This window comes from Oncorhynchus masou, chromosome 27, assembly GCF_036934945.1.
Source record: "Oncorhynchus masou masou isolate Uvic2021 chromosome 27, UVic_Omas_1.1, whole genome shotgun sequence".
Classification (NCBI taxonomy): domain Eukaryota; kingdom Metazoa; phylum Chordata; class Actinopteri; order Salmoniformes; family Salmonidae; genus Oncorhynchus; species Oncorhynchus masou.
Genome location: NC_088238.1, coordinates 4,482,012 through 4,509,563, shown reverse-complemented (window position 1 = coordinate 4,509,563; position 27,552 = coordinate 4,482,012). Strand labels below are relative to the sequence as shown.

General features: G+C 45.9%; 1 protein-coding gene across 1 annotated transcript in view; it reads right to left on the bottom strand.

The window, feature by feature from the left end:
• Positions 1-474: 474 nt before the first annotated feature.
• LOC135515574 (calcium-activated potassium channel subunit beta-4-like) overlaps positions 475-27,552 on the bottom strand; it is a 127,840-nt gene continuing 100,762 nt past the window's right edge. Inside the window, exon 3 of the mRNA XM_064939195.1 lies at positions 475-3,343. Coding sequence (XP_064795267.1) covers positions 3,055-3,343 — 289 coding nt within the window. The 3' untranslated portion in view covers positions 475-3,054. The remainder of the gene's footprint in view (positions 3,344-27,552) is intronic.

Here is a 27,552-nt window from a genome sequence, read left to right as displayed (position 1 = left end):
ATTTGAAATGCAAGAGAAAGGTCATAATGTATTATTCCAGCCCAGGTGCAATTTATATTTTGGCCACTAGATGGCAGCAGTGTATGTGCAGAGTTTTAGACTGATCCAGTGAACTATTGCATTTCTGTTCAAAATGTTGTATCAAGACTGCCCAAATATGCCTAATTTGTTTATTAATAACTTTTCATGTTCAAAATTGTGCACTCTCCTCAAACAATAGCATGGTATTATTTCGCTGTAATAGCTACTATACATTTGGACAGTGCAGTTAGATTAACAAGAATGTAAGCTTTCTGCCCATATCAGATATGTCTATGTCCTGGGAAATGTTCTTGTTACTTACAACCTCATGCTAACTGCATTAGCCTACGGTACGTTGGCTCCACCGTCCGATGGAAGGGACACCGATCCAGAAGAAGATTTATTAATGAAAGAAGAAGAACATGGTGCAGTAATAAACTATTTTGAAGACAATAACTCTTATTCTTTTTATTAAAGATATCTATCAGGCACTATTACTCATCATTATGCAGCAGGCGTTTTAAATGGATTGGCTTCATAAAAAAACATTCTCTTTCCAACACAAAATATATTAGTTTCGTACTACTGTTACAGCTCCTATTGTAAGAGGACATAACCTCCCTGGAGCTGCCTCTTACTGCAATCACATGTTCAGCATATGGCTTTATGTATGAAATATCATTCCTATTTTAGCCAAGGACAACAATGTCTTAGCTACTTCTGTTGTAGAAAATGCACAAGTGAATACTCCTGTACGTCCGCTTAACGCAGTCGAGAGCAAACCTTTTCTTGGAGCAGGGTAGGTAGGTGTAACGATTTGTAGTCAGATCACATTCTCCTTTTATCCAATCGGATGGAAAACACTAACTGGGTGTACTAACTGTTCAAACCAATCGCAGAGCGGTAACTCACACGGACGACAAACTATTCAAACCAATCAGAGAGCGGTAACACAAACGGACGACAATCTATTCAAACCAATCGGAGAGCGGTAACATATACGAACGACAAACTATTCAAACCAATCGGAGAGCGGTAACTCATACGGACGACAAACTATTCAAACCAATCGGAGAGCGGTAACATATACGAACGACAAACTATTCAAACCAATCGGAGAGCGGTAACACATACGGACGACAAACTATTCAAACCAATCGGAGAGCGGAAACACAAACGGACGACAAACTATTCAAACCAATCGGAGAGCGGAAACACAAACGGACGACAAACTATTCAAACCAATCGGAGAGCGGAAACACAAACGGACAACAAACTATTCAAAACGGTGCAAAAAGTCTGCTACTGTGGTAAGAAAAACCATTCAATTTGCATCGTGAAAAAAACTAAAACCATTAAATGACAGAAGGTAAGACAGAAGACAGACTGCAGAGGAAGTTGCTACAGTCAAGGCATCTGCACATCTATCCAACTACAGACAAACTACCTATCCCAGACAAACTACCTATCCCAGACCAACCGTCCCTGGCCCAGTCTACATATTGAACCCAGACCAACCGTCCGTGGCCCAGTCTACATATTGAACCCAGACCAACCGTCCGTGGCCCAGTCTACATATTGAACCCAGACCAACCGTCCGTGGCCCAGTCTACATATTGAACCCAGACCAACCGTCCGTGGCCCAGTCTACATATTGAACCCAGACCAACCGTCCGTGGCCCAGTCTACATATTGAACCCAGACCAACCGTCCGTGGCCCAGTCTACATATTGAACCCAGACCAACCGTCCGTGGCCCAGTCTACATATTGAACCCAGACCAACCGTCCGTGGCCCAGTCTACATATTGAACCCAGACCAACCGTCCGTGGCCCAGTCTACATATTGAACCCAGACCAACCGTCCGTGGCCCAGTCTACATATTGAACCCAGACCAACCGTCCGTGGCCCAGTCTACATATTGAACCCAGACCAACCGTCCGTGGCCCAATCTACATATTGAACCCAGACCAACCGTCCGTAGCCCAGTCTACATATTGAATCGGGACCTAATAGGTTCAAGCATATCCTGCGGCAACCAACTGAAAATGAACAACAGACATATTCCGTCCATGGCGGTTGGATTGGCTGTAGTTGGACAGATGCCTTAAAGAAGCCTTGTTAGAAACAGGTTTAGTAAAAGGCAGGTGGTACAGAGAGGAGAGAGAGGGGGAACCGGATTAAAACAAACCGTAATATGCCTTTAAAAGTAATGAACGCATTGTTGCGATTTGTTTAAATCGTCGCCCGGGGTGTTAAAGAACAGTAACTGGAAGATAGGCATTTAAACACTTCCTAATACCACCTAGAGAAGAAGAGCGTACATCATGCTGGGGGTGATCAGACCAAGGTCTGCTTCTGGCTCTGTCGTCCCAGAGATTAGAAGGACTCTCCCAGAATTCCTTTCACTGTATTCTCTCTGAACAAAGCACTGACATTTTGTGTAACTGGTGTTGAAGATTCTTCTCAGGTGGTCCTGGCCCGGGACGTCCTCACAATCCCTCCTTTCACACGACCAGGGGTTTGTAATGAAGAGTCTAGTTAAAGAGCGTTCAAAGGTAACAGACATGTCCTGTTTGTAAGTCAGTGAACTCTGAACTTTGAGACCGAGCTCATCTAGTGAAGTAAACGCAAACAACATTACAATCAGCACAGAGACAGAGACTCAACACATAACACAGACCTGTCCAAAACATGACCAGTGACAGAAAGCGGCATTGTCCTTTTTGGATTTTTGCTTATTCATAGACATAACCAACGCATTGTAATACACATAGCATTAGAAAAGGCCCTCACCAGCTGAGAGTTGAACTGACAAAATGGCTCTTACACAAGTAGACAAACACACCAAGACAAACACACCAAGACAAGACAGACAAGCATTTCTGGTGCATGAGCCTCGAGTCCAGTCCAGCGGAATGAGAGTGTTCAGAACAGTCATAATTGGAAGTTCAAACATTCCACGCTTCTATGAGGTCCTCATCGCACAACAGCCACCACTGAGACCACAGTCATCATCCATCCATCCATCCATCTAGTGTTCCTGTTCCCGGTCTCTGCGTCGGACAGGGACAGCGAACATCGGCAGGGTCCGGAAGGAGGCGGTGTTGGTGTTGGGCTGCGTCTTGCCCTGCTCTGAGTTGCCTGCCGGCTCGTACGAGCACTTCCTCTTTTGGATGGCCTCGGCGCGCACGGCCAGGCTGCGGGCGCACACGGTGAGAAGGACGATGAGGGTACCCACCAGCAGGCTCACCATGGGCCACAGGACGCAGTGGAGGAGGACGCTGGCGTCGTGGGAGCGCCGCCACAGTACGTCGTCAGGCCTGCAGGGGGAGATAGAGGGCAAGGGGGTAAAAGAGTAGGAAGTTAGGGGGGCATGAGAAGGCAACAAGAAAGGGGTGAGTGTTTACAGAATGCAAAGCAATTTCTGTCTATCGGGAACTACTGTGCTGACAGAAAAGAGACTAAATGCAGCACAAATGTCACCTATCAACATTAAATGTGAAGGTTTGTCTGATGATCTAGGAGAAATATATTCTGGATTCCATCCAGGGACAAAGTACATCACGTTTCACTTAGTTGCAGAGAAGTCAGGATCCACAAGAAGGTTTCTATCCACAGGAGTGATTTAGCACCGACTCTCTGAAGGAGGGTGAGGGGTGGAGGAGGGAAGAGACATCAGGAGCACATGGCAGACAGCTACAGCTGGCAGCAATGCAAGATGGGATGGAGAAAGACAGAGACATGGAGGGAGGAGGGAGGATGATGGGAGGAGGGAGAATGATGAGAGGAGGGAGGATGATGGGAGGAGGGAGAATGATGGTAGGAGGGAGGATGATGGGAGGAGGGAGGATGACGAGAGGAGGGAGGATGAGGGGAGGAGGGAGGAGGGAGGAGGATGGAAGGAGGGAGGATGATGGGAGGAGGGAGGATGATGGGAGGAGGGAGGATGATGGGAGGAGGAAGAATAATGGGAGGAGGAAGGATGATGGGAGGAGGGAGGAGGATGGGAGGAGGATGGGAGGAGGGAGGATGATGGGAGGAAGGAGGAGGATTGGAGGAGGGAGGATGATGGGAGGAAGGAGGAGGATGGGTGGAGGGAGGATGATGGGAGGAGAGAGGATGATGGGAGGAGGGAGGATGATGGGGAGGGAGGAGGATGGGAGGAGGATGGGAGGAGGGAGGATGATAGGAGGAAGGAGGAGGATGGGTGGAGGGAGGATGATGGGAGGAGGGAGGATGATGGGAGGAGGAAGGATGATGGGAGGAGGGAGGAGGATGGGAGGAGGATGGGAGGAGGGAGGATGATGGGAGGAAGGAGGAGGATTGGAGGAGGGAGGATGATGGGAGGAAGGAGGAGGATGGGAGGAGGATGGGTGGAGGGAGGATGATGGGAGGAGGGAGGATGATGGGAGGATAGACAGATAGATACTAAGAGACAAGGGCAGGGTTGAAGGGAGATGAGCAGACAGACAGATACTAAAAGACAAGGGCAGGATGAAGGGAGATGAGCAGACAGACAGATAGATACTAAGAGACAAGGGCAGGGTTGAAGGGAGATGAGCAGACAGACAGATACTAAAAGACAAGGGTAGAGTTGAAGCGAGATGAGCAGACAGACAGATACTAAAAGACAAGGGCAGGGTGAAGGGAGATGAGCAGACAGACAGATAGATACTAAGAGACAAGGGCAGGGTTGAAGGGGGATTGAGGTCAGGAGGGGGAATTGAGGGCACAGTTTGAACAAACTGAAAGCCTGGATGTAGCCAGAGAACAGGGGACGATACAGAACAGACGAAGAGAAACGCTGCATCATGTGTGAAGGACTAATAACATTATCCCCTCGTTTAGGGAACGACCTGGTCAGTCGTCCAACTGAATATATTTAACTGAAATGTGTCTTCAGCATTTAACCCCTCTGAATCTGCTGCTTTTATCCACATCCACGAGGAACAGTGGGTGAACTGCCTTGTTCAGGGGAACGGTGGGTGAACTGCCTTGTTCAGGGGAACAGTGGGTGAACTGCCTTGTTCAGGGGAACGGTGGGTGAACTGCCTTGTTCAGGGGAACAGTGGGTGAACTGCCTTGTTCAGGGGAACGGTGGGTGAACTGCCTTGTTCAGGGGAACGGTGGGTGAACTGCCTTGTTCAGGGGAACGGTGGGTTAACTGCCTTGTTCAGGGGAACGGTGGGTGAACTGCCTTGTTCAGGGGAACGGTGGGTGAACTGCCTTGTTCAGGGGAACGGTGGGTGAACTGCCTTGTTCAGGGGAACGGTGGGTGAACTGCCTTGTTCAGGGGAACAGAGGGTTCACTGCCTTGTTCAGGGGAACAGTGGGTTAACTGCCTTGTTCAGGGGAACAGTGGGTTAACTGCCTTGTTCAGGGGAACAGTGGGTTCACTGCCTTGTTCAGGGGAACAGTGGGTTAACTGCCTTGTTCAGGGGAACGGTGGGTGAACTGCCTTGTTCAGGGGAACAGAGGGTTACCTCTGAATGAGGGGAGTTGATGATACCTCTGAATGAGGGGAGTTGATGATACCTCTGAATGAAGGGAGTTGATGATACCTCTGAATGAAGGGGAGTTGATGATATCTCTGAATGAAGGGGAGTTGATGATACCTCTGAATGAGGGGAGTTGATGATACCTCTGAATGAAGGGGAGTTGATGATACCTCTGAATGAAGGGGAGTTGATGATACCTCTGAATGAAGGGGAGTTGATGATACCTCTGAATGAAGGGGAGTTGATGATACCTCTGAATGAAGGGGATGTTGATGATACATCTGAATGAAGGGATATTGATGATACCTCTGAATGAAGGGGAGTTGATGATACCTCTGAATGAGGGAGTTGATGATACCTCTGAATGAAGGGGAGTTGATGATACCTCTGAATGAGGGGAGTTGATGATACCTCTGAATGAAGGGAGTTGATGATACCTCTGAATGAAGGGGAGTTGATGATACCTCTGAATGAGGGGAGTTGATGATACCTCTGAATGAGGGGAGTTGATGATACCTCTGAATGAAGGGATGTTGATGATACCTCTGAATGAGGGGAGTTGATGATACCTCTGAATGAGGGGAGTTGATGATACCTCTGAATGAAGGGGAGTTGATGATACCTCTGAATGAAGGGGAGTTGATGATACCTCTGAATGAAGGGGATGTTGATGATACCTCTGAATGAAGGGGAGTTGATGATACCTCTGAATGAAGGGGAGTTGATGATACCTCTGAATGAGGGGAGTTGATGATACCTCTGAATGAAGGGGATGTTGATGATACCTCTGAATGAAGGGAGTTGATGATACCTCTGAATGAGAGGAGTTGATGATATCTCTGAATGAGAGGAGTTGATGATACCTCTGAATGAAGGGGAGTTGATGATACCTCTGAATGAAGGGGAGTTGATGATACCTCTGAATGAAGGGGAGTTGATGATACCTCTGAATGAAGGGAGTTGATGATACCTCTGAATGAGGGGAGTTGATGATACCTCTGAATGAAGGGGATGTTGATGATACCTCTGAATGAAGGGAGTTGATGATACCTCTGAATGAAGGGGAGTTGATGATACCTCTGAATGAGGGGAGTTGATGATACCTCTGAATGAGGGGAGTTGATGATACCTCTGAATGAAGGGGAGTTGATGATACCTCTGAATGAGGGGGGTTGATGATACCTCTGAATGAAGGGAGTTGATGATACCTCTGAATGAAGGGGAGTTGATGATACCTCTGAATGAAGGGAGTTGATGATATCTCTGAATGAAGGGGATGTTGATGATACCTCTGAATGAAGGGGAGTTGATACCTCTGAATGAAGGGGATGTTGATGATACCTCTGAATGAGAGGAGTTGATGATACCTCTGAATGAGGGGGAGTTGATGATACCTCTGAATGAAGGGGAGTTGATGATACCTCTGAATGAGAGGAGTTGATGATACCTCTGAATGAGGGGAGTTGATGATACCTCTAAATGAAGGAGAGTTGATGATACCTCTGAATGAGAGGAGTTGATGATATCTCTGAATGAGAGGAGTTGATGATACCTCTGAATGAAGGGGAGTTGATGATACCTCTGAATGAAGGGGAGTTGATGATACCTCTGAATGAAGGGGAGTTGATGATACCTCTGAATGAAGGGAGTTGATGATACCTCTGAATGAGGGGAGTTGATGATACCTCTGAATGAAGGGGATGTTGATGATACCTCTGAATGAAGGGGAGTTGATGATACCTCTGAATGAAGGGGAGTTGATGATACCTCTGAATGAGGGGAGTTGATGATACCTCTGAATGAGAAGAGTTGATGATACCTCTGAATGAAGGGGAGTTGATGATACCTCTGAATGAGGGGGGTTGATGATACCTCTGAATGAAGGGAGTTGATGATACCTCTGAATGAAGGGGAGTTGATGATACCTCTGAATGAAGGGAGTTGATGATATCTCTGAATGAAGGGGATGTTGATGATACCTCTGAATGAGGGGATGTTGATGATACCTCTGAATGAGGGGATGTTGATGATACCTCTGAATGAAGGGGATGTTGATGATACCTCTGAATGAAGGGAGTTGATGATACCTCTGAATGAGGGGGTTGATGATACCTCTGAATGAAGGGGATGTTGATGATACCTCTGAATGTAGGGGAGTTGATGATACCTCTGAATGAGGGGGGTTGATGATACCTCTGAATGAAGGGGATGTTGATGATACCTCTGAATGAAGGGGATGTTGATGATACCTCTGAATGAGGGGATGTTGATGATATCTCTGAATGAAGGGGAGTTGATGATACCTCTGAATGAGGGGAGTTGATGATACCTCTGAATGAGGGAGTTGATGATACCTCTGAATGAAGGGAGTTGATGATACCTCTGAATGAAGGGGAGTTGATGATACCTCTGAATTAGGGGATGTTGATGATACCTCTGAATGAGGGGATGTTGATGATACCTCTGAATGAGGGGATGTTGATGATACCTCTGAATGAGGGGAGTTGATGATACCTCTGAATGAAGGGAGTTGATGATATCTCTGAATGAGGGAGTTGATGATACCTCTGAATGAGGGGAGTTGATGATACCTCTGAATGAGGGGATGTTGATGATATCTCTGAATGAAGGGAGTTGATGATACCTCTAAATGAAGGGGATGTTGATGATACATCTGAATGAAGGGATATTGATGATACCTCTGAATGAAGGGGAGTTGATGATACCTCTGAATGAGGGGAGTTGATGATACCTCTGAATGAAGGGGAGTTGATGATACCTCTGAATGAGGGGAGTTGATGATACCTCTGAATGAAGGGAGTTGATGATACCTCTGAATGAAGGGGAGTTGATGATACCTCTGAATGAAGGGGAGTTGATGATACCTCTGAATGAGGGGAGTTGATGATACCTTTGAATGAAAGGGAGTTGATGATACCTCTGAATGAAGGAGAGTTGATGATACCTCTGAATGAAGGGGAGTTGATGATACCTCTGAATGAGGGGAGTTGATGATACCTCTGAATGAAGGGGATGTTGATGATACCTCTGAATAAAGGGGAGTTGATGATACCTCTGAATGAAGGGGAGTTGATGATACCTCTGAATGAGGGGAGTTGATGATACCTCTGAATGAGGGGAGTTGATGATACCTCTGAATGAAGGGGAGTTGATGATACCTCTGAATGAGGGGGGTTGATGATACCTCTGAATGAAGGGAGTTGATGATACCTCTGAATGAAGGGAGTTGATGATACCTCTGAATGAAGGGAGTTGATGATATCTCTGAATGAAGGGGATGTTGATGATACCTCTGAATGAGGGGATGTTGATGATACCTCTGAATGAGGGGATGTTGATGATACCTCTGAATGAAGGGGATGTTGATGATACCTCTGAATGAAGGGGAGTTGATGATACCTCTGAATGAGGGGGGTTGATGATACCTCTGAATGAAGGGGATGTTGATGATACCTCTGAATGAAGGGGAGTTGATGATACCTCTGAATGAGGGGGGTTGATGATACCTCTGAATGAAGGGGATGTTGATGATACCTCTGAATGAAGGGGATGTTGATGATACCTCTGAATGAGGGGATGTTGATGATATCTCTGAATGAAGGGGAGTTGATGATACCTCTGAATGAGGGGAGTTGATGATACCTCTGAATGAGGGGAGTTGATGATACCTCTGAATGAAGGGGAGTTGATGATACCTCTGAATGAAGGGGAGTTGATGATACCTCTGAATTAGGGGATGTTGATGATACCTCTGAATGAGGGGATGTTGATGATACCTCTGAATGAGGGGATGTTGATGATACCTCTGAATGAGGGGAGTTGATGATACCTCTGAATGAAGGGAGTTGATGATACCTCTGAATGAAGGGAGTTGATGATACCTCTGAATGAAGGGGAGTTGATGATATCTCTGAATGAGGGAGTTGATGATACCTCTGAATGAGGGGAGTTGATGATACCTCTGAATGAGGGGATGTTGATGATATCTCTGAATGAAGGGGAGTTGATGATACCTCTAAATGAAGGGGATGTTGATGATACATCTGAATGAAGGGATATTGATGATACCTCTGAATGAGGGGAGTTGATGATACCTCTGAATGAGGGGAGTTGATGATACCTCTGAATGAAGGGGAGTTGATGATACCTCTGAATGAGGGGAGTTGATGATACCTCTGAATGAAGGGGAGTTGATGATACCTCTGAATGAAGGGGAGTTGATGATACCTCTGAATGAAGGGGAGTTGATGATACCTCTGAATGAGGGGAGTTGATGATACCTTTGAATGAAAGGGAGTTGATGATACCTCTGAATGAAGGAGAGTTGATGATACCTCTGAATGAAGGGGAGTTGATGATACCTCTGAATGAAGGGATATTGATGATACCTCTGAATGAAGGGGAGTTGATGATACCTCTGAATGAAGGGTTCCGGTTGGAGTTGGAGCGAGCGGCCGCATCTACACTTCGGTCCGCAGGTAGTATAACTTTTTATAACTTTTCATTACATTTCGTTATAGTACAACGGTTTGATTTGTCTAATCTTAGCAATTTCTTCTTAGCCAGCTACATAGCCGTCCTTGTATCAACGACAATTGCATAATTATCGTATTTCGTCGTCCTAACGTATCTGCCCAGCAGCTAGCTAAGCAGCTAGCTAAGCAGCTAAGCAGCTAGCTAACATCCACTGTCCACTAGCACTGTAGTAACTATTACACTCAATTGAACGACTCGATTAGCGTAGTGTCAGCTAGCTACATAGTTGTCTTCGTATCCAAGATATTTGTGCAGTTTAGAGTGTGTAGACTTAGAGTGATTATCTTAATTTACCGAGGTTAGCTAGCCAGCTATTTGTCGTCCTTAACGTAGGAAATGCTGCTAGCTAGCTAGCCAACAGCTAGCCAACCTCTACCGAATTGAACTCCAACTACCCGGTCAACATTCCGCGTCGTTCCACAGGTAGTATCACATTTTCATTTCACTTCATTACAGTACAACGGTTTGATTTGTTTGATCGTAGCTAGCCAGCTACATAGCCGTCTTTGTATCTAAGACAATTGTGTAGTCTAGAGCGATTTTCTAGGTTAGCTTTCTAGGTTAGCTGGCCAGCTATTGTCGTTCTTCTACTGTTTGAATAGCAGCACCGTAGTAACTATTACAGTACAACGGTTTGTTTTGTTTGATCGTAGCTAGCTAGATACATAGCCGTCTTTGTATCTAAGACAATTGTGTAGCCTAGAGCGATTTTCTAGGTTAGCCAGCCAGCTATTGTCGTTCTTTTAAGTAACGGAACGCAATCAACCTTGCTAGCTAGCCAGCTAGCCCCGAATAGCAGCACTGTAGAAACTATTACACTCGACGGAACGACTTGATTAGTGTAGTGTCAACATCGCAGCCACTACCAGCTAGCCTACTCCAGCAGTACTGTTTCATTTCAATCATTTTAGTCAATAAGATTCTTGCTACGTAAGCTTAACTTTCTGAACATTCGAGACGTGTAGTCCACTTGTCATTCCAATCTCCTTTGCATTAGCGTAGCCTCTTCTGTACCCTGTTAACTATGTGTCTATCTATCCCTGTTCTCTCCTCTCTGCACAGACCATACAAACGCTCCACACCGCGTGGCCGCGGCCACCCTAATCTGGTGGTCCCAGCGCGCACGACCCACGTGGAGTTCCTGGTCTCCGGTAGCCTCTGGAACTGCCGATCTGCGGCCAACAAGGCAGAGTTCATCTCAGCCTATGCCTCCCTCCAGTCCCTCGACTTCCTGGCACTGACGGAAACATGGATCACCACAGATAACACTGCTACTCCTACTGCTCTCTCTTCGTCCGCCCACGTGTTCTCGCACACCCCGAGAGCTTCTGGTCAGCGGGGTGGTGGCACCCGGGATCCTCATCTCTCCCAAGTGGTCATTCTCTCTCTCTCCCCTTACCCATCTATCTATCGCCTCCTTTGAATTCCATGCTGTCACAGTTACCAGCCCTTTCAAGCTTAACATTCTTATCATTTATCGCCCTCCAGGTTCCCTCGGAGAGTTCATCAATGAGCTTGATGCCTTGATAAGCTCCTTTCCTGAGGACGGCTCACCTCTCACAGTCCTGGGCGACTTTAACCTCCCCACGTCTACCTTTGACTCATTCCTCTCTGCCTCCTTCTTTCCACTCCTCTCCTCTTTTGACCTCACCCTCTCACCTTCCCCCCTACTCACAAGGCAGGCAATACGCTCGACCTCATCTTTACTAGATGCTGTTCTTCCACTAACCTCACTGCAACTCCCCTCCAAGTCTCCGACCACTACCTTGTATCCTTTTCCCTCTCGCTCTCATCCAACACTTCCCACACTGCCCCTACTCGGATGGTATCGCGCCGTCCCAACCTTCGCTCTCTCTCCCCCGCTACTCTTTCCTCTTCCATCCTTTCATCTCTTCCCTCTGCTCATACCTTCTCCAACCTTTCTCCTGACTCTGCCTCCTCAACCCTCCTCTCTTCCCTTTCTGCATCCTTTGACTCTCTATGTCCCCTATCCTCCAGGCCGGCTCGGTCCTCCCCTCCCGCTCCGTGGCTCGATGACTCATTGCGAGCTCACAGAACAGAGCTCCGGGCAGCCGAGCGGAAATGGAGGAAAACCCGCCTCCCTGCGGACCTGGCATCCTTTCACTCCCTCCTCTCTACATTTTCCTCCTCTGTCTCTGCTGCTAAAGCCACTTTCTACCACTCTAAATTCCAAGCATCTGCCTCTAACCCTAGGAAGCTCTTTGCCACCTTCTCCTCCCTTCTGAATCCTCCTCCCCCTCCCCCCTCCTCCCTCTCTGCAGATGACTTCGTCAACCATTTTGAAAAGAAGGTCGACGACATCCGATCCTCGTTTGCTAAGTCAAACGACACCGCTGGTTCTGCTCACACTGCCCTACCCTGTGCTCTGACCTCTTTCTCCCCCTCTCTCTCCAGATGAAATCTCGCTTCTTGTGACGCCGGCCGCCCAACAACCTGCCCGCTCGACCCTATCCCCCTCCTCTCTCCTCCAGACCATTTCCGGGGACCTTCTCCCTTACCTCACCTCGCTCATCAACTCATCCCTGACCGCTGGCTACGTCCCTTCCGTCTTCAAGAGAGCGAGAGTTGCACCCCTTCTGAAGAAACCTACACTCGATCCCTCCGATGTCAACAACTACAGACCAGTATCCCTTCTTTCTTTTCTCTCCAAAACTCTTGAACGTGCCGTCCTTGGCCAGCTCTCCCTCTATCTCTCTCAGAATGACCTTCTTGATCCAAATCAGTCAGGTTTCAAGACTAGTCATTCAACTGAGACTGCTCTTCTCTGCATCACGGAGGCGCTCCGCACTGCTAAAGCTAACTCTCTCTCCTCTGCTCTCATCCTTCTAGACCTATCGGCTGCCTTCGATACTGTGAACCATCAGATCCTCCTCTCCACCCTCTCCGAGTTGGGCATCTCCGGCGCGGCCCACGCTTGGATTGCGTCCTACCTGACAGGTCGCTCCTACCAGGTGGCGTGGCGAGAATCTGTCTCCTCGCCACGCGCTCTCACCACTGGTGTCCCCCAGGGCTCTGTTCTAGGCCCTCTCCTATTCTCGCTATACACCAAGTCACTTGGCTCTGTCATAACCTCACATGGTCTCTCCTATCATTGCTATGCAGACGACACACAATTAATCTTCTCCTTTCCCCCTTCTGATGACCAGGTGGCGAATCGCATCTCTGCATGTCTGGCAGACATATCAGTGTGGATGACGGATCACCACCTCAAGCTGAACCTCGGCAAGACGGAGCTGCTCTTCCTCCCGGGGAAGGACTGCCCGTTCCATGATCTCGCCATCACGGTTGACAACTCCATTGTGTCCTCCTCCCAGAGCGCTAAGAACCTTGGCGTGATCCTGGACAACACCCTGTCGTTCTCAACCAACATCATGGCGGTGGCCCGTTCCTGTAGGTTCATGCTCTACAACATCCGCAGAGTACGACCCTGCCTCACACAGGAAGCGGCGCAGGTCCTAATCCAGGCACTTGTCATCTCCCGTCTGGATTACTGCAACTCGCTGTTGGCTGGGCTCCCTGCCTGTGCCATTAAACCCCTACAACTCATCCAGAACGCCGCAGCCCGTCTGGTGTTCAACCTTCCCAAGTTCTCTCACGTCACCCCGCTCCTCCGCTCTCTCCACTGGCTTCCAGTTGAAGCTCGCATCCGCTACAAGACCATGGTGCTTGCCTACGGAGCTGTGAGGGAACGGCACCGCAGTACCTCCAGGCTCTGATCAGGCCCTACACCCAAGCAAGGGCACTGCGTTCATCCACCTCTGGCCTGCTCGCCTCCCTACCATTGAGGAAGTACAGTTCCCGCTCAGCCCAGTCAAAACTGTTCGCTGCTCTGGCCCCCAATGGTGGAACAAACTCCCTCACGACGCCAGGACAGCGGAGTCAATCACCACCTTCCGGAGACACCTGAAACCCCACCTCTTCAAGGAATACCTAGGATAGGATAAGTAATCCTTCTCACCCCCCCCCTTAATGACTTAGATGCACTATTGTAAAGTGGCTGTTCCACTGGATGTCAGAAGGTGAATTCACCAATTTGTAAGTCGCTCTGGATAAGAGCGTCTGCTAAATGACTTAAATGTAATGATGTAAATGTAAGGGGAGTTGATGATACCTCTGAATGAAGGGGAGTTGATGATACCTCTGAATGAAGGGATGTTGATGATACCTCTGAATGAGGGGAGTTGATGATACCTCTGAATGAGGGGAGTTGATGATACCTCTGAATGAAGGGGAGTTGATGATATCTCTGAATGAGGGGATGTTGATGATACCTCTGAATGAAGGGGAGTTGATGATACCTCTGAATGAAGGGGATGTTGATGATACCTCTGAATGAAGGGGAGTTGATGATACCTCTGAATGAGGGGAGTTGATGATACCTCTGAATGAGGGGAGTTGATGATACCTCTGAATGAAGGGGAGTTGATGATACCTCTGAATGAGGGGATGTTGATGATACCTCTGAATGAGGGAGTTGATGATACCTCTGAATGAGTGGAGTTGATGATACCTCTGAATGAGGGGAGTTGATGATACCTCTGAATGAGTGGAGTTGATGATACCTCTGAATGAGGGGGAGTTGATGATACCTCTGAATGAAGGGGAGTTGATGATACCTCTGAATGAGGGGGTTGATGATACCTCTGAATGAAGGGATGTTGATGATACCTCTGAATGAGGGGAGTTGATGATACCTCTGAATGAAGGGGAGTTGATACCTCTGAATGAGGGGGGTTGATGATACCTCTGAATGAGGGGAGTTGATGATACCTCTGAATGAAGGGAGTTGATGATACCTCTGAATGAGGGGAGTTGATGATACCTCTGAATGAGGGGAGTTGATGATACCTCTGAATGAGGGGAGTTGATGATACCTCTGAATGAGGGAGTTGATGATACCTCTGAATGAAGGGAGTTGATGATACCTCTGAATTAGGGGAGTTGATGATACCTCTGAATGAGGGGAGTTGATGATACCTCTGAATGAGGAGATGTTGATGATACCTCTGAATGAAGGGGAGTTGATGATACCTCTGAATGAGGGAGTTGATGATACCTCTGAATGAGGGGATGTTGATGATACCTCTGAATGAAGGGGGTTGATGATACCTCTGAATGAAGGGGAGTTGATACCTCTGAATGAAGGGGATGTTGATGATACCTCTGAATGAGAGGAGTTGATGATACCTCTGAATGAGGGGGAGTTGATGATACCTCTGAATGAAGGGGAGTTGATGATACCTCTGAATGAGGGGAGTTGATGATACCTCTAAATGAAGGGGAGTTGATGATACCTCTGAATGAGAGGAGTTGATGATATCTCTGAATGAGAGGAGTTGATGATACCTCTGAATGAAGGGGAGTTGATGATACCTCTGAATGAAGGGGAGTTGATGATACCTCTGAATGAAGGGGAGTTGATGATACCTCTGAATGAGGGGAGTTGATGATACCTCTGAATGAGGGGAGTTGATGATACCTCTGAATGAGGGGATGTTGATGATACCTCTGAATGAAGGGGAGTTGATGATACCTCTGAATGAAGGGAGTTGATGATACCTCTGAATGAGGGGAGTTGATGATACCTCTGAATGAAGGGAGTTGATGATACCTCTGAATGAGGGGGTTGATGATACCTCTGAATGAAGGGATGTTGATGATACCTCTGAATGAAGGGGAGTTGATGATACCTCTGAATGAAGGGAGTTGATGATACCTCTGAATGAGGGGAGTTGATGATACCTCTGAATGGGGAGTTGATGATACCTCTGAATGAAGGGGAGTTGATGATACCTCTGAATGAAGGGGAGTTGATGATACCTCTGAATGAGGGGAGTTGATGATACCTCTGAATGAGGGAGTTGATGATACCTCTGAATGAGGGGAGTTGATGATACCTCTGAATGAAGGGAGTTGATGATACCTATGAATTAGGGGAGTTGATGATACCTCTGAATGAGGGGAGTTGATGATACCTCTGAATGAGGAGATGTTGATGATACCTCTGAATGAAGGGGAGTTGATGATACCTCTGAATGAGGGAGTTGATGATACCTCTGAATGAGGGGATGTTGATGATACCTCTGAATGAAGGGGTTGATGATACCTCTGAATGAAGGGAGTTGATACCTCTGAATGAAGGGGATGTTGATGATACCTCTGAATGAGAGGAGTTGATGATACCTCTGAATGAGGGGGAGTTGATGATACCTCTGAATGAAGGGGAGTTGATGATACCTCTGAATGAGGGGAGTTGATGATACCTCTAAATGAAGGGGAGTTGATGATACCTCTGAATGAGAGGAGTTGATGATACCTCTGAATGAAGGGGAGTTGATGATACCTCTGAATGAAGGGGAGTTGATGATACCTCTGAATGAAGGGGAGTTGATGATACCTCTGAATGAAGGGGAGTTGATGATACCTCTGAATGAGGGGAGTTGATGATACCTCTGAATGAAGGGGATGTTGATGATACCTCTGAATGAAGGGGAGTTGATGATACCTCTGAATGAAGGGGAGTTGATGATACCTCTGAATGAGGGGAGTTGATGATACCTCTGAATGAGGGAGTTGATGATACCTCTGAATGAAGGGGAGTTGATGATACCTCTGAATGAGGGGGGTTGATGATACCTCTGAATGAAGGGAGTTGATGATACCTCTGAATGAAGGGGAGTTGATGATACCTCTGAATGAAGGGAGTTGATGATATCTCTGAATGAAGGGGATGTTGATGATACCTCTGAATGAGGGGATGTTGATGATACCTCTGAATGAGGGGATGTTGATGATACCTCTGAATGAAGGGGATGTTGATGATACCTCTGAATGAAGGGGAGTTGATGATACCTCTGAATGAGGGGGGTTGATGATACCTCTGAATGAAGGGGATGTTGATGATACCTCTGAATGAAGGGGAGTTGATGATACCTCTGAATGAGGGGGGTTGATGATACCTCTGAATGAAGGGGATGTTGATGATACCTCTGAATGAAGGGGATGTTGATGATACCTCTGAATGAGGGGATGTTGATGATATCTCTGAATGAAGGGGAGTTGATGATACCTCTGAATGAGGGGAGTTGATGATACCTCTGAATGAAGGGGAGTTGATGATACCTCTGAATGAGGGGGGTTGATGATACCTCTGAATGAAGGGGATGTTGATGATACCTCTGAATGAAGGGGATGTTGATGATACCTCTGAATGAGGGGATGTTGATGATATCTCTGAATGAAGGGGAGTTGATGATACCTCTGAATGAGGGGAGTTGATGATACCTCTGAATGAAGGGGAGTTGATGATACCTCTGAATGAAGGGGAGTTGATGATACCTCTGAATTAGGGGATGTTGATGATACCTCTGAATGAGGGGATGTTGATGATACCTCTGAATGAGGGGATGTTGATGATACCTCTGAATGAGGGAGTTGATGATACCTCTGAATGAAGGGAGTTGATGATACCTCTGAATGAAGGGAGTTGATGATACCTCTGAATGAAGGGGAGTTGATGATATCTCTGAATGAGGGAGTTGATGATACCTCTGAATGAGGGAGTTGATGATACCTCTGAATGAGGGGATGTTGATGATATCTCTGAATGAAGGGAGTTGATGATACCTCTAAATGAAGGGGATGTTGATGATACATCTGAATGAAGGGATATTGATGATACCTCTGAATGAAGGGAGTTGATGATACCTCTGAATGAGGGGAGTTGATGATACCTCTGAATGAAGGGAGTTGATGATACCTCTGAATGAGGGGAGTTGATGATACCTCTGAATGAAGGGAGTTGATGATACCTCTGAATGAAGGGGAGTTGATGATACCTCTGAATGAAGGGAGTTGATGATACCTCTGAATGAGGGAGTTGATGATACCTTTGAATGAAAGGGAGTTGATGATACCTCTGAATGAAGGAGAGTTGATGATACCTCTGAATGAAGGGGAGTTGATGATACCTCTGAATGAAGGGATATTGATGATACCTCTGAATGAAGGGGAGTTGATGATACCTCTGAATGAAGGGGAGTTGATGATACCTCTGAATGAGGGGAGTTGATGATACCTCTGAATGAGGGGAGTTGATGATACCTCTGAATGAAGGGGAGTTGATGATACCTCTGAATGAAGGAGAGTTGATGATACCTCTGAATGAGTGGAGTTGATGATACCTCTGAATGAGGGGGAGTTGATGATACCTCTGAATGAAGGGGAGTTGATGATACCTCTGAATGAGGGGGGTTGATGATACCTCTGAATGAAGGGATGTTGATGATACCTCTGAATGAAGGGGAGTTGATGATACCTCTGAATGAAGGGAGTTGATGATACCTCTGAATGAGGGAGTTGATGATACCTCTGAATGAGGGAGTTGATGATACCTCTGAATGAAGGGAGTTGATGATACCTCTGAATGAAGGGGAGTTGATGATACCTCTGAATGAGGGAGTTGATGATACCTCTGAATGAGGGGAGTTGATGATACCTCTGAATGAGGGGAGTTGATGATACCTCTGAATGAAGGGAGTTGATGATACCTCTGAATTAGGGAGTTGATGATACCTCTGAATGAGGGAGTTGATGATACCTCTGAATGAGGAGATGTTGATGATACCTCTGAATGAAGGGAGTTGATGATACCTCTGAATGAGGGAGTTGATGATACCTCTGAATGAGGGGATGTTGATGATACCTCTGAATGAAGGGGGTTGATGATACCTCTGAATGAAGGGGAGTTGATACCTCTGAATGAAGGGGATGTTGATGATACCTCTGAATGAGAGGAGTTGATGATACCTCTGATTGAGGGGGAGTTGATGATACCTCTGAATGAAGGGGAGTTGATGATACCTCTGAATGAGGGGAGTTGATGATACCTCTAAATGAAGGGGAGTTGATGATACCTCTGAATGAGAGGAGTTGATGATATCTCTGAATGAGAGGAGTTGATGATACCTCTGAATGAAGGGGAGTTGATGATACCTCTGAATGAAGGGGAGTTGATGATACCTCTGAATGAAGGGGAGTTGATGATACCTCTGAATGAGGGGAGTTGATGATACCTCTGAATGAGGGGAGTTGATGATACCTCTGAATGAAGGGATGTTGATGATACCTCTGAATGAAGGGGAGTTGATGATACCTCTGAATGAAGGGAGTTGATGATACCTCTGAATGAAGGGGAGTTGATGATACCTCTGAATGAGGGGGGTTGATGATACCTCTGAATGAAGGGATGTTGATGATACCTCTGAATGAAGGGGAGTTGATGATACCTCTGAATGAAGGGGAGTTGATGATACCTCTGAATGAGGGGAGTTGATGATACCTCTGAATGAGGGGAGTTGATGATACCTCTGAATGAAGGGGAGTTGATGATACCTCTGAATGAGGGGGGTTGATGATACCTCTGAATGAAGGGGATGTTGATGATACCTCTGAATGAAGGGGATGTTGATGATACCTCTGAATGAGGGGATGTTGATGATATCTCTGAATGAAGGGGAGTTGATGATACCTCTGAATGAGGGAGTTGATGATACCTCTGAATGAAGGGAGTTGATGATACCTCTGAATGAAGGGAGTTGATGATACCTCTGAATGAGGGGATGTTGATGATACCTCTGAATGAGGGGATGTTGATGATACCTCTGAATGAGGGGATGTTGATGATACCTCTGAATGAGGGGAGTTGATGATACCTCTGAATGAAGGGGAGTTGATGATACCTCTGAATGAGGGGATGTTGATGATACCTCTGAATGAGGGGATGTTGATGATATCTCTGAATGAAGGGAGTTGATGATACCTCTGAATGAAGGGAGTTGATGATACCTCTGAATGAAGGGAGTTGATGATACCTCTGAATGAAGGGGAGTTGATGATACCTCTGAATGAAGGGAGTTGATGATACCTCTGAATGAAGGGAGTTGATGATACCTCTGAATGAAGGGGAGTTGATGATACCTCTGAATGAGGGGAGTTGATGATACCTCTGAATGAGTGGAGTTGATGATACCTCTGAATGAGGGGGAGTTGATGATACCTCTGAATGAAGGGAGTTGATGATACCTCTGAATGAGGGGATGTTGATGATACCTCTGAATGAGGGGAGTTGATGATACCTCTGAATGAAGGGAGTTGATGATACCTCTGAATGAGGGGATGTTGATGATACCTCTGAATGAGGGGAGTTGATGATACCTCTGAATGAAGGGGGGTTGATGATACCTCTGAATGAAGGGGGGTTGATGATACCTCTGAATGAGGGGAGTTGATGATACCTCTGAATGAGGGGAGTTGATGATACCTCTGAATGAAGGGGAGTTGATGATACCTCTGAATGAAGGGGAGTTGATGATACCTCTGAATGAAGGGGAGTTGATGATACCTCTGAATGAGGGGGGTTGATGATACCTCTGAATGAGGGGATGTTGATGATACCTCTGAATGAGGGGAGTTGATGATACCTCTGAATGAAGGGGAGTTGATGATACCTCTGAATGAAGGGAGTTGATGATACCTCTGAATGAAGGGAGTTGATGATACCTCTGAATGAGGGGAGTTGATGATACCTCTGAATGAAGGGGAGTTGATGATACCTCTGAATGAAGGGGGGTTGATGATACCTCTGAATGAGGGGATGTTGATGATATCTCTGAATGAAGGGAGTTGATGATACCTCTGAATGAGGGGAGTTGATGATACCTCTGAATGAGGGGAGTTGATGATACCTCTGAATGAAGGGGAGTTGATGATACCTCTGAATGAAGGGGAGTTGATGATACCTCTGAATTAGGGGATGTTGATGATACCTCTGAATGAGGGGATGTTGATGATACCTCTGAATGAGGGGATGTTGATGATACCTCTGAATGAGGGGAGTTGATGATACCTCTGAATGAAGGGGAGTTGATGATACCTCTGAATGAAGGGAGTTGATGATACCTCTGAATGAAGGGGAGTTGATGATACCTCTGAATGAGGGGAGTTGATGATACCTCTGAATGAGGGGAGTTGATGATACCTCTGAATGAGGGGATGTTGATGATATCTCTGAATGAAGGGGAGTTGATGATACCTCTAAATGAAGGGGATGTTGATGATACATCTGAATGAAGGGATATTGATGATACCTCTGAATGAAGGGGAGTTGATGATACCTCTGAATGAGGGAGTTGATGATACCTCTGAATGAAGGGAGTTGATGATACCTCTGAATGAGGGGAGTTGATGATACCTCTGAATGAAGGGGAGTTGATGATACCTCTGAATGAAGGGGAGTTGATGATACCTCTGAATGAAGGGAGTTGATGATACCTCTGAATGAGGGGAGTTGATGATACCTTTGAATGAAAGGGAGTTGATGATACCTCTGAATGAAGGAGAGTTGATGATACCTCTGAATGAAGGGGAGTTGATGATACCTCTGAATGAAGGGGAGTTGATGATACCTCTGAATTAGGGGATGTTGATGATACCTCTGAATGAGGGGATGTTGATGATACCTCTGAATGAGGGGATGTTGATGATACCTCTGAATGAGGGGAGTTGATGATACCTCTGAATGAAGGGGTGTTGATGATACCTCTGAATGAAGGGAGTTGATGATACCTCTGAATGAAGGGGAGTTGATGATACCTCTGAATGAGGGGATGTTGATGATATCTCTGAATGAAGGGGAGTTGATGATACCTCTAAATGAAGGGGATGTTGATGATACATCTGAATGAAGGGATATTGATGATACCTCTGAATGAAGGGAGTTGATGATACCTCTGAATGAAGGGGAGTTGATGATACCTCTGAATGAAGGGGAGTTGATGATACCTCTGAATGAAGGGATGTTGATGATACCTCTGAATGAGGGGAGTTGATGATACCTCTGAATGAGGGAGTTGATGATACCTCTGAATGAAGGGGAGTTGATGATATCTCTGAATGAGGGGATGTTGATGATACCTCTGAATGAAGGGAGTTGATGATACCTCTGAATGAAGGGGATGTTGATGATACCTCTGAATGAAGGGGAGTTGATGATACCTCTGAATGAGGGAGTTGATGATACCTCTGAATGAGGGAGTTGATGATACCTCTGAATGAAGGGGAGTTGATGATACCTCTGAATGAGGGGATGTTGATGATACCTCTGAATGAGGGGAGTTGATGATACCTCTGAATGAGTGGAGTTGATGATACCTCTGAATGAGGGGAGTTGATGATACCTCTGAATGAGTGGAGTTGATGATACCTCTGAATGAGGGGAGTTGATGATACCTCTGAATGAAGGGAGTTGATGATACCTCTGAATGAGGGGGGTTGATGATACCTCTGAATGAAGGGATGTTGATGATACCTCTGAATGAAGGGGAGTTGATGATACCTCTGAATGAAGGGGAGTTGATGATACCTCTGAATGAGGGGAGTTGATGATACCTCTGAATGAGGGGAGTTGATGATACCTCTGAATGAAGGGAGTTGATGATACCTCTGAATGAAGGGGAGTTGATGATACCTCTGAATGAGGGGAGTTGATGATACCTCTGAATGAGGGAGTTGATGATACCTCTGAATGAGGGGAGTTGATGATACCTCTGAATGAAGGGAGTTGATGATACCTCTGAATTAGGGGAGTTGATGATACCTCTGAATGAGGGAGTTGATGATACCTCTGAATGAGGAGATGTTGATGATACCTCTGAATGAAGGGGAGTTGATGATACCTCTGAATGAGGGGAGTTGATGATACCTCTGAATGAAGGGGAGTTGATGATACCTCTGAATGAGGGGGGTTGATGATACCTCTGAATGAAGGGAGTTGATGATACCTCTGAATGAAGGGGAGTTGATGATACCTCTGAATGAAGGGAGTTGATGATATCTCTGAATGAAGGGGATGTTGATGATACCTCTGAATGAGGGGATGTTGATGATACCTCTGAATGGGGATGTTGATGATATCTCTGAATGAAGGGAGTTGATGATACCTCTGAATGAAGGGGATGTTGATGATACCTCTGAATGAAGGGGAGTTGATGATACCTCTGAATGAGGGGGTTGATGATACCTCTGAATGAAGGGGATGTTGATGATACCTCTGAATGAAGGGGATGTTGATGATACCTCTGAATGAGGGGATGTTGATGATATCTCTGAATGAGGGGATGTTGATGATATCTCTGAATGAAGGGGAGTTGATGATACCTCTGAATGAGGGAGTTGATGATACCTCTGAATGAAGGGGAGTTGATGATACCTCTGAATGAAGGGGAGTTGATGATACCTCTGAATGAGGGGATGTTGATGATACCTCTGAATGAGGGGATGTTGATGATACCTCTGAATGAGGGGATGTTGATGATACCTCTGAATGAGGGAGTTGATGATACCTCTGAATGAAGGGGAGTTGATGATACCTCTGAATGAGGGGATGTTGATGATACCTCTGAATGAGGGGATGTTGATGATATCTCTGAATGAAGGGAGTTGATGATACCTCTGAATGAAGGGAGTTGATGATACCTCTGAATGAAGGGAGTTGATGATACCTCTGAATGAAGGGAGTTGATGATACCTCTGAATGAAGGGGAGTTGATGATACCTCTGAATGAAGGGAGTTGATGATACCTCTGAATGAAGGGGAGTTGATGATACCTCTGAATGAGGGGAGTTGATGATACCTCTGAATGAAGGGGAGTTGATGATACCTCTGAATGAAGGGGATGTTGATGATACCTCTGAATGAAGGGGAGTTGATGATACCTCTGAATGAAGGGGGTTGATGATACCTCTGAATGAAGGGGATGTTGATGATACCTCTGAATGAAGGGGATGTTGATGATACCTCTGAATGAGGGGATGTTGATGATATCTCTGAATGAAGGGAGTTGATGATACCTCTGAATGAGGGAGTTGATGATACCTCTGAATGAAGGGGAGTTGATGATACCTCTGAATGAAGGGAGTTGATGATACCTCTGAATGAGGGGATGTTGATGATACCTCTGAATGAGGGGATGTTGATGATACCTCTGAATGAGGGGATGTTGATGATACCTCTGAATGAGGGGAGTTGATGATACCTCTGAATGAAGGGGAGTTGATGATACCTCTGAATGAGGGGATGTTGATGATAGCTCTGAATGAGGGGATGTTGATGATATCTCTGAATGAAGGGGAGTTGATGATACCTCTGAATGAAGGGAGTTGATGATACCTCTGAATGAAGGGAGTTGATGATACCTCTGAATGAAGGGAGTTGATGATACCTCTGAATGAAGGGAGTTGATGATACCTCTGAATGAAGGGAGTTGATGATACCTCTGAATGAAGGGGAGTTGATGATACCTCTGAATGAGGGGAGTTGATGATACCTCTGAATGAAGGGAGTTGATGATACCTCTGAATGAAGGGAGTTGATGATACCTCTGAATGAGGGGAGTTGATGATACCTCTGAATGAGGGGATGTTGATGATATCTCTGAATGAGGGGATGTTGATGATACCTCTGAATGAAGGGAGTTGATGATACCTCTGAATGAAGGGGAGTTGATGATATCTCTGAATGAAGGGGTTGATGATACCTCTGAATGAGGGGAGTTGATGATACCTCTGAATGGGGGATGTTGATGATACCTCTGAATGAGGGAGTTGATGATACCTCTGAATGAAAGGGAGTTGATGACACCTCTGAATGAAGGGAGTTGTTGATACCTCTGAATGAGGGTTGTTGATGATACCTCTGAATGAAGGGGAGTTGATGATACCTCTGAATGAAGGGGAGTTGTTGATACCTCTGAATGAGGGTTGTTGATGATACCTCTGAATGAAGGGAGTTGATGATACCTCTGAATGAAGGGAGTTGATGATACCTCTGAATGAAGGGAGTTGATGATACCTCTGAATGAAGGGGATGTTGATGATACCTCTGAATGAGGGAGTTGATGATACCTCTGAATGAAGGGAGTTGATGATACCTCTGAATGAAGGGATGTTGATGATACCTCTGAATGAAGGAGTTGATGATACCTCTGAATGAGGGGGTTGCTGATACCTCTGAATGAGGGGAGTTGATGATACCTCTGAATGAGGGGGGTTGATGATACCTCTGAATGAGGAGATGTTGATGATACCTCTGAATGAGGGGAGTTGATGATACCTCTGAATGAAGGGAGTTGATGATACCTCTGAATGAGGGGGTTGCTGATACCTCTGAATGAGGGGAGTTGATGATACCTCTGAATGAGGGGAGTTGATGATACCTCTGAATGAAGGGGAGTTGATGATACCTCTGAATGAAGGGGAGTTGATACCTCTGAATGAAGGGGGGTTGATGATACCTCTGAATGAGGAGAGTTGATGATATCTCTGAATGAGGGGATGTTGATGATATCTCTGAATGAGGGGATGTTGATGATATCTCTGAATGAAGGGGAGTTGATGATACCTCTGAATGAAGGGGAGTTGATGATACCTCTGAATGAAGGGGAGTTGATGATACCTCTGAATGAGGGAGTTGATGATACCTCTGAATGAAGGGGAGTTGATGATACCTCTGAATGAAGGGGGTTGATGATACCTCTGAATGAGGGGATGTTGATGATATCTCTGAATGAAGGGAGTTGATGATACCTCTGAATGAGGGGAGTTGATGATACCTCTGAATGAGGGGAGTTGATGATACCTCTGAATGAAGGGGAGTTGATGATACCTCTGAATGAAGGGGAGTTGATGATACCTCTGAATTAGGGGATGTTGATGATACCTCTGAATGAGGGGATGTTGATGATACCTCTGAATGAGGGGATGTTGATGATACCTCTGAATGAGGGGAGTTGATGATACCTCTGAATGAAGGGGAGTTGATGATACCTCTGAATGAAGGGGTGTTGATGATACCTCTGAATGAAGGGAGTTGATGATACCTCTGAATGAAGGGGAGTTGATGATACCTCTGAATGAGGGGATGTTGATGATATCTCTGAATGAAGGGGAGTTGATGATACCTCTAAATGAAGGGGATGTTGATGATAAATCTGAATGAAGGGATATTGATGATACCTCTGAATGAAGGGGAGTTGATGATACCTCTGAATGAAGGGGAGTTGATGATACCTCTGAATGAAGGGGAGTTGATGATACCTCTGAATGAAGGGATGTTGATGATACCTCTGAATGAGGGGAGTTGATGATACCTCTGAATGAGGGGAGTTGATGATACCTCTGAATGAAGGGGAGTTGATGATATCTCTGAATGAGGGGATGTTGATGATACCTCTGAATGAAGGGGAGTTGATGATACCTCTGAATGAAGGGGATGTTGATGATACCTCTGAATGAAGGGGAGTTGATGATACCTCTGAATGAGGGGAGTTGATGATACCTCTGAATGAGGAGAGTTGATGATACCTCTGAATGAAGGGGAGTTGATGATACCTCTGAATGAGGGGATGTTGATGATACCTCTGAATGAGGGGAGTTGATGATACCTCTGAATGAGTGGAGTTGATGATACCTCTGAATTAGGGGATGTTGATGATACCTCTGAATGAGGGGATGTTGATGATACCTCTGAATGAGGGGATGTTGATGATACCTCTGAATGAGGGGAGTTGATGATACCTCTGAATGAAGGGGAGTTGATGATACCTCTGAATGAAGGGGTGTTGATGATACCTCTGAATGAAGGGAGTTGATGATACCTCTGAATGAAGGGGAGTTGATGATACCTCTGAATGAGGGGATGTTGATGATATCTCTGAATGAAGGGAGTTGATGATACCTCTAAATGAAGGGGATGTTGATGATAAATCTGAATGAAGGGATATTGATGATACCTCTGAATGAAGGGAGTTGATGATACCTCTGAATGAAGGGAGTTGATGATACCTCTGAATGAAGGGGAGTTGATGATACCTCTGAATGAAGGGATGTTGATGATACCTCTGAATGAGGGAGTTGATGATACCTCTGAATGAGGGAGTTGATGATACCTCTGAATGAAGGGGAGTTGATGATATCTCTGAATGAGGGGATGTTGATGATACCTCTGAATGAAGGGGAGTTGATGATACCTCTGAATGAAGGGGATGTTGATGATACCTCTGAATGAAGGGAGTTGATGATACCTCTGAATGAGGGGAGTTGATGATACCTCTGAATGAGGGGAGTTGATGATACCTCTGAATGAAGGGGAGTTGATGATACCTCTGAATGAGGGGATGTTGATGATACCTCTGAATGAGGGGAGTTGATGATACCTCTGAATGAGTGGAGTTGATGATACCTCTGAATGAGGGAGTTGATGATACCTCTGAATGAGTGGAGTTGATGATACCTCTGAATGAGGGGAGTTGATGATACCTCTGAATGAAGGGGAGTTGATGATACCTCTGAATGAGGGGGGTTGATGATACCTCTGAATGAAGGGATGTTGATGATAC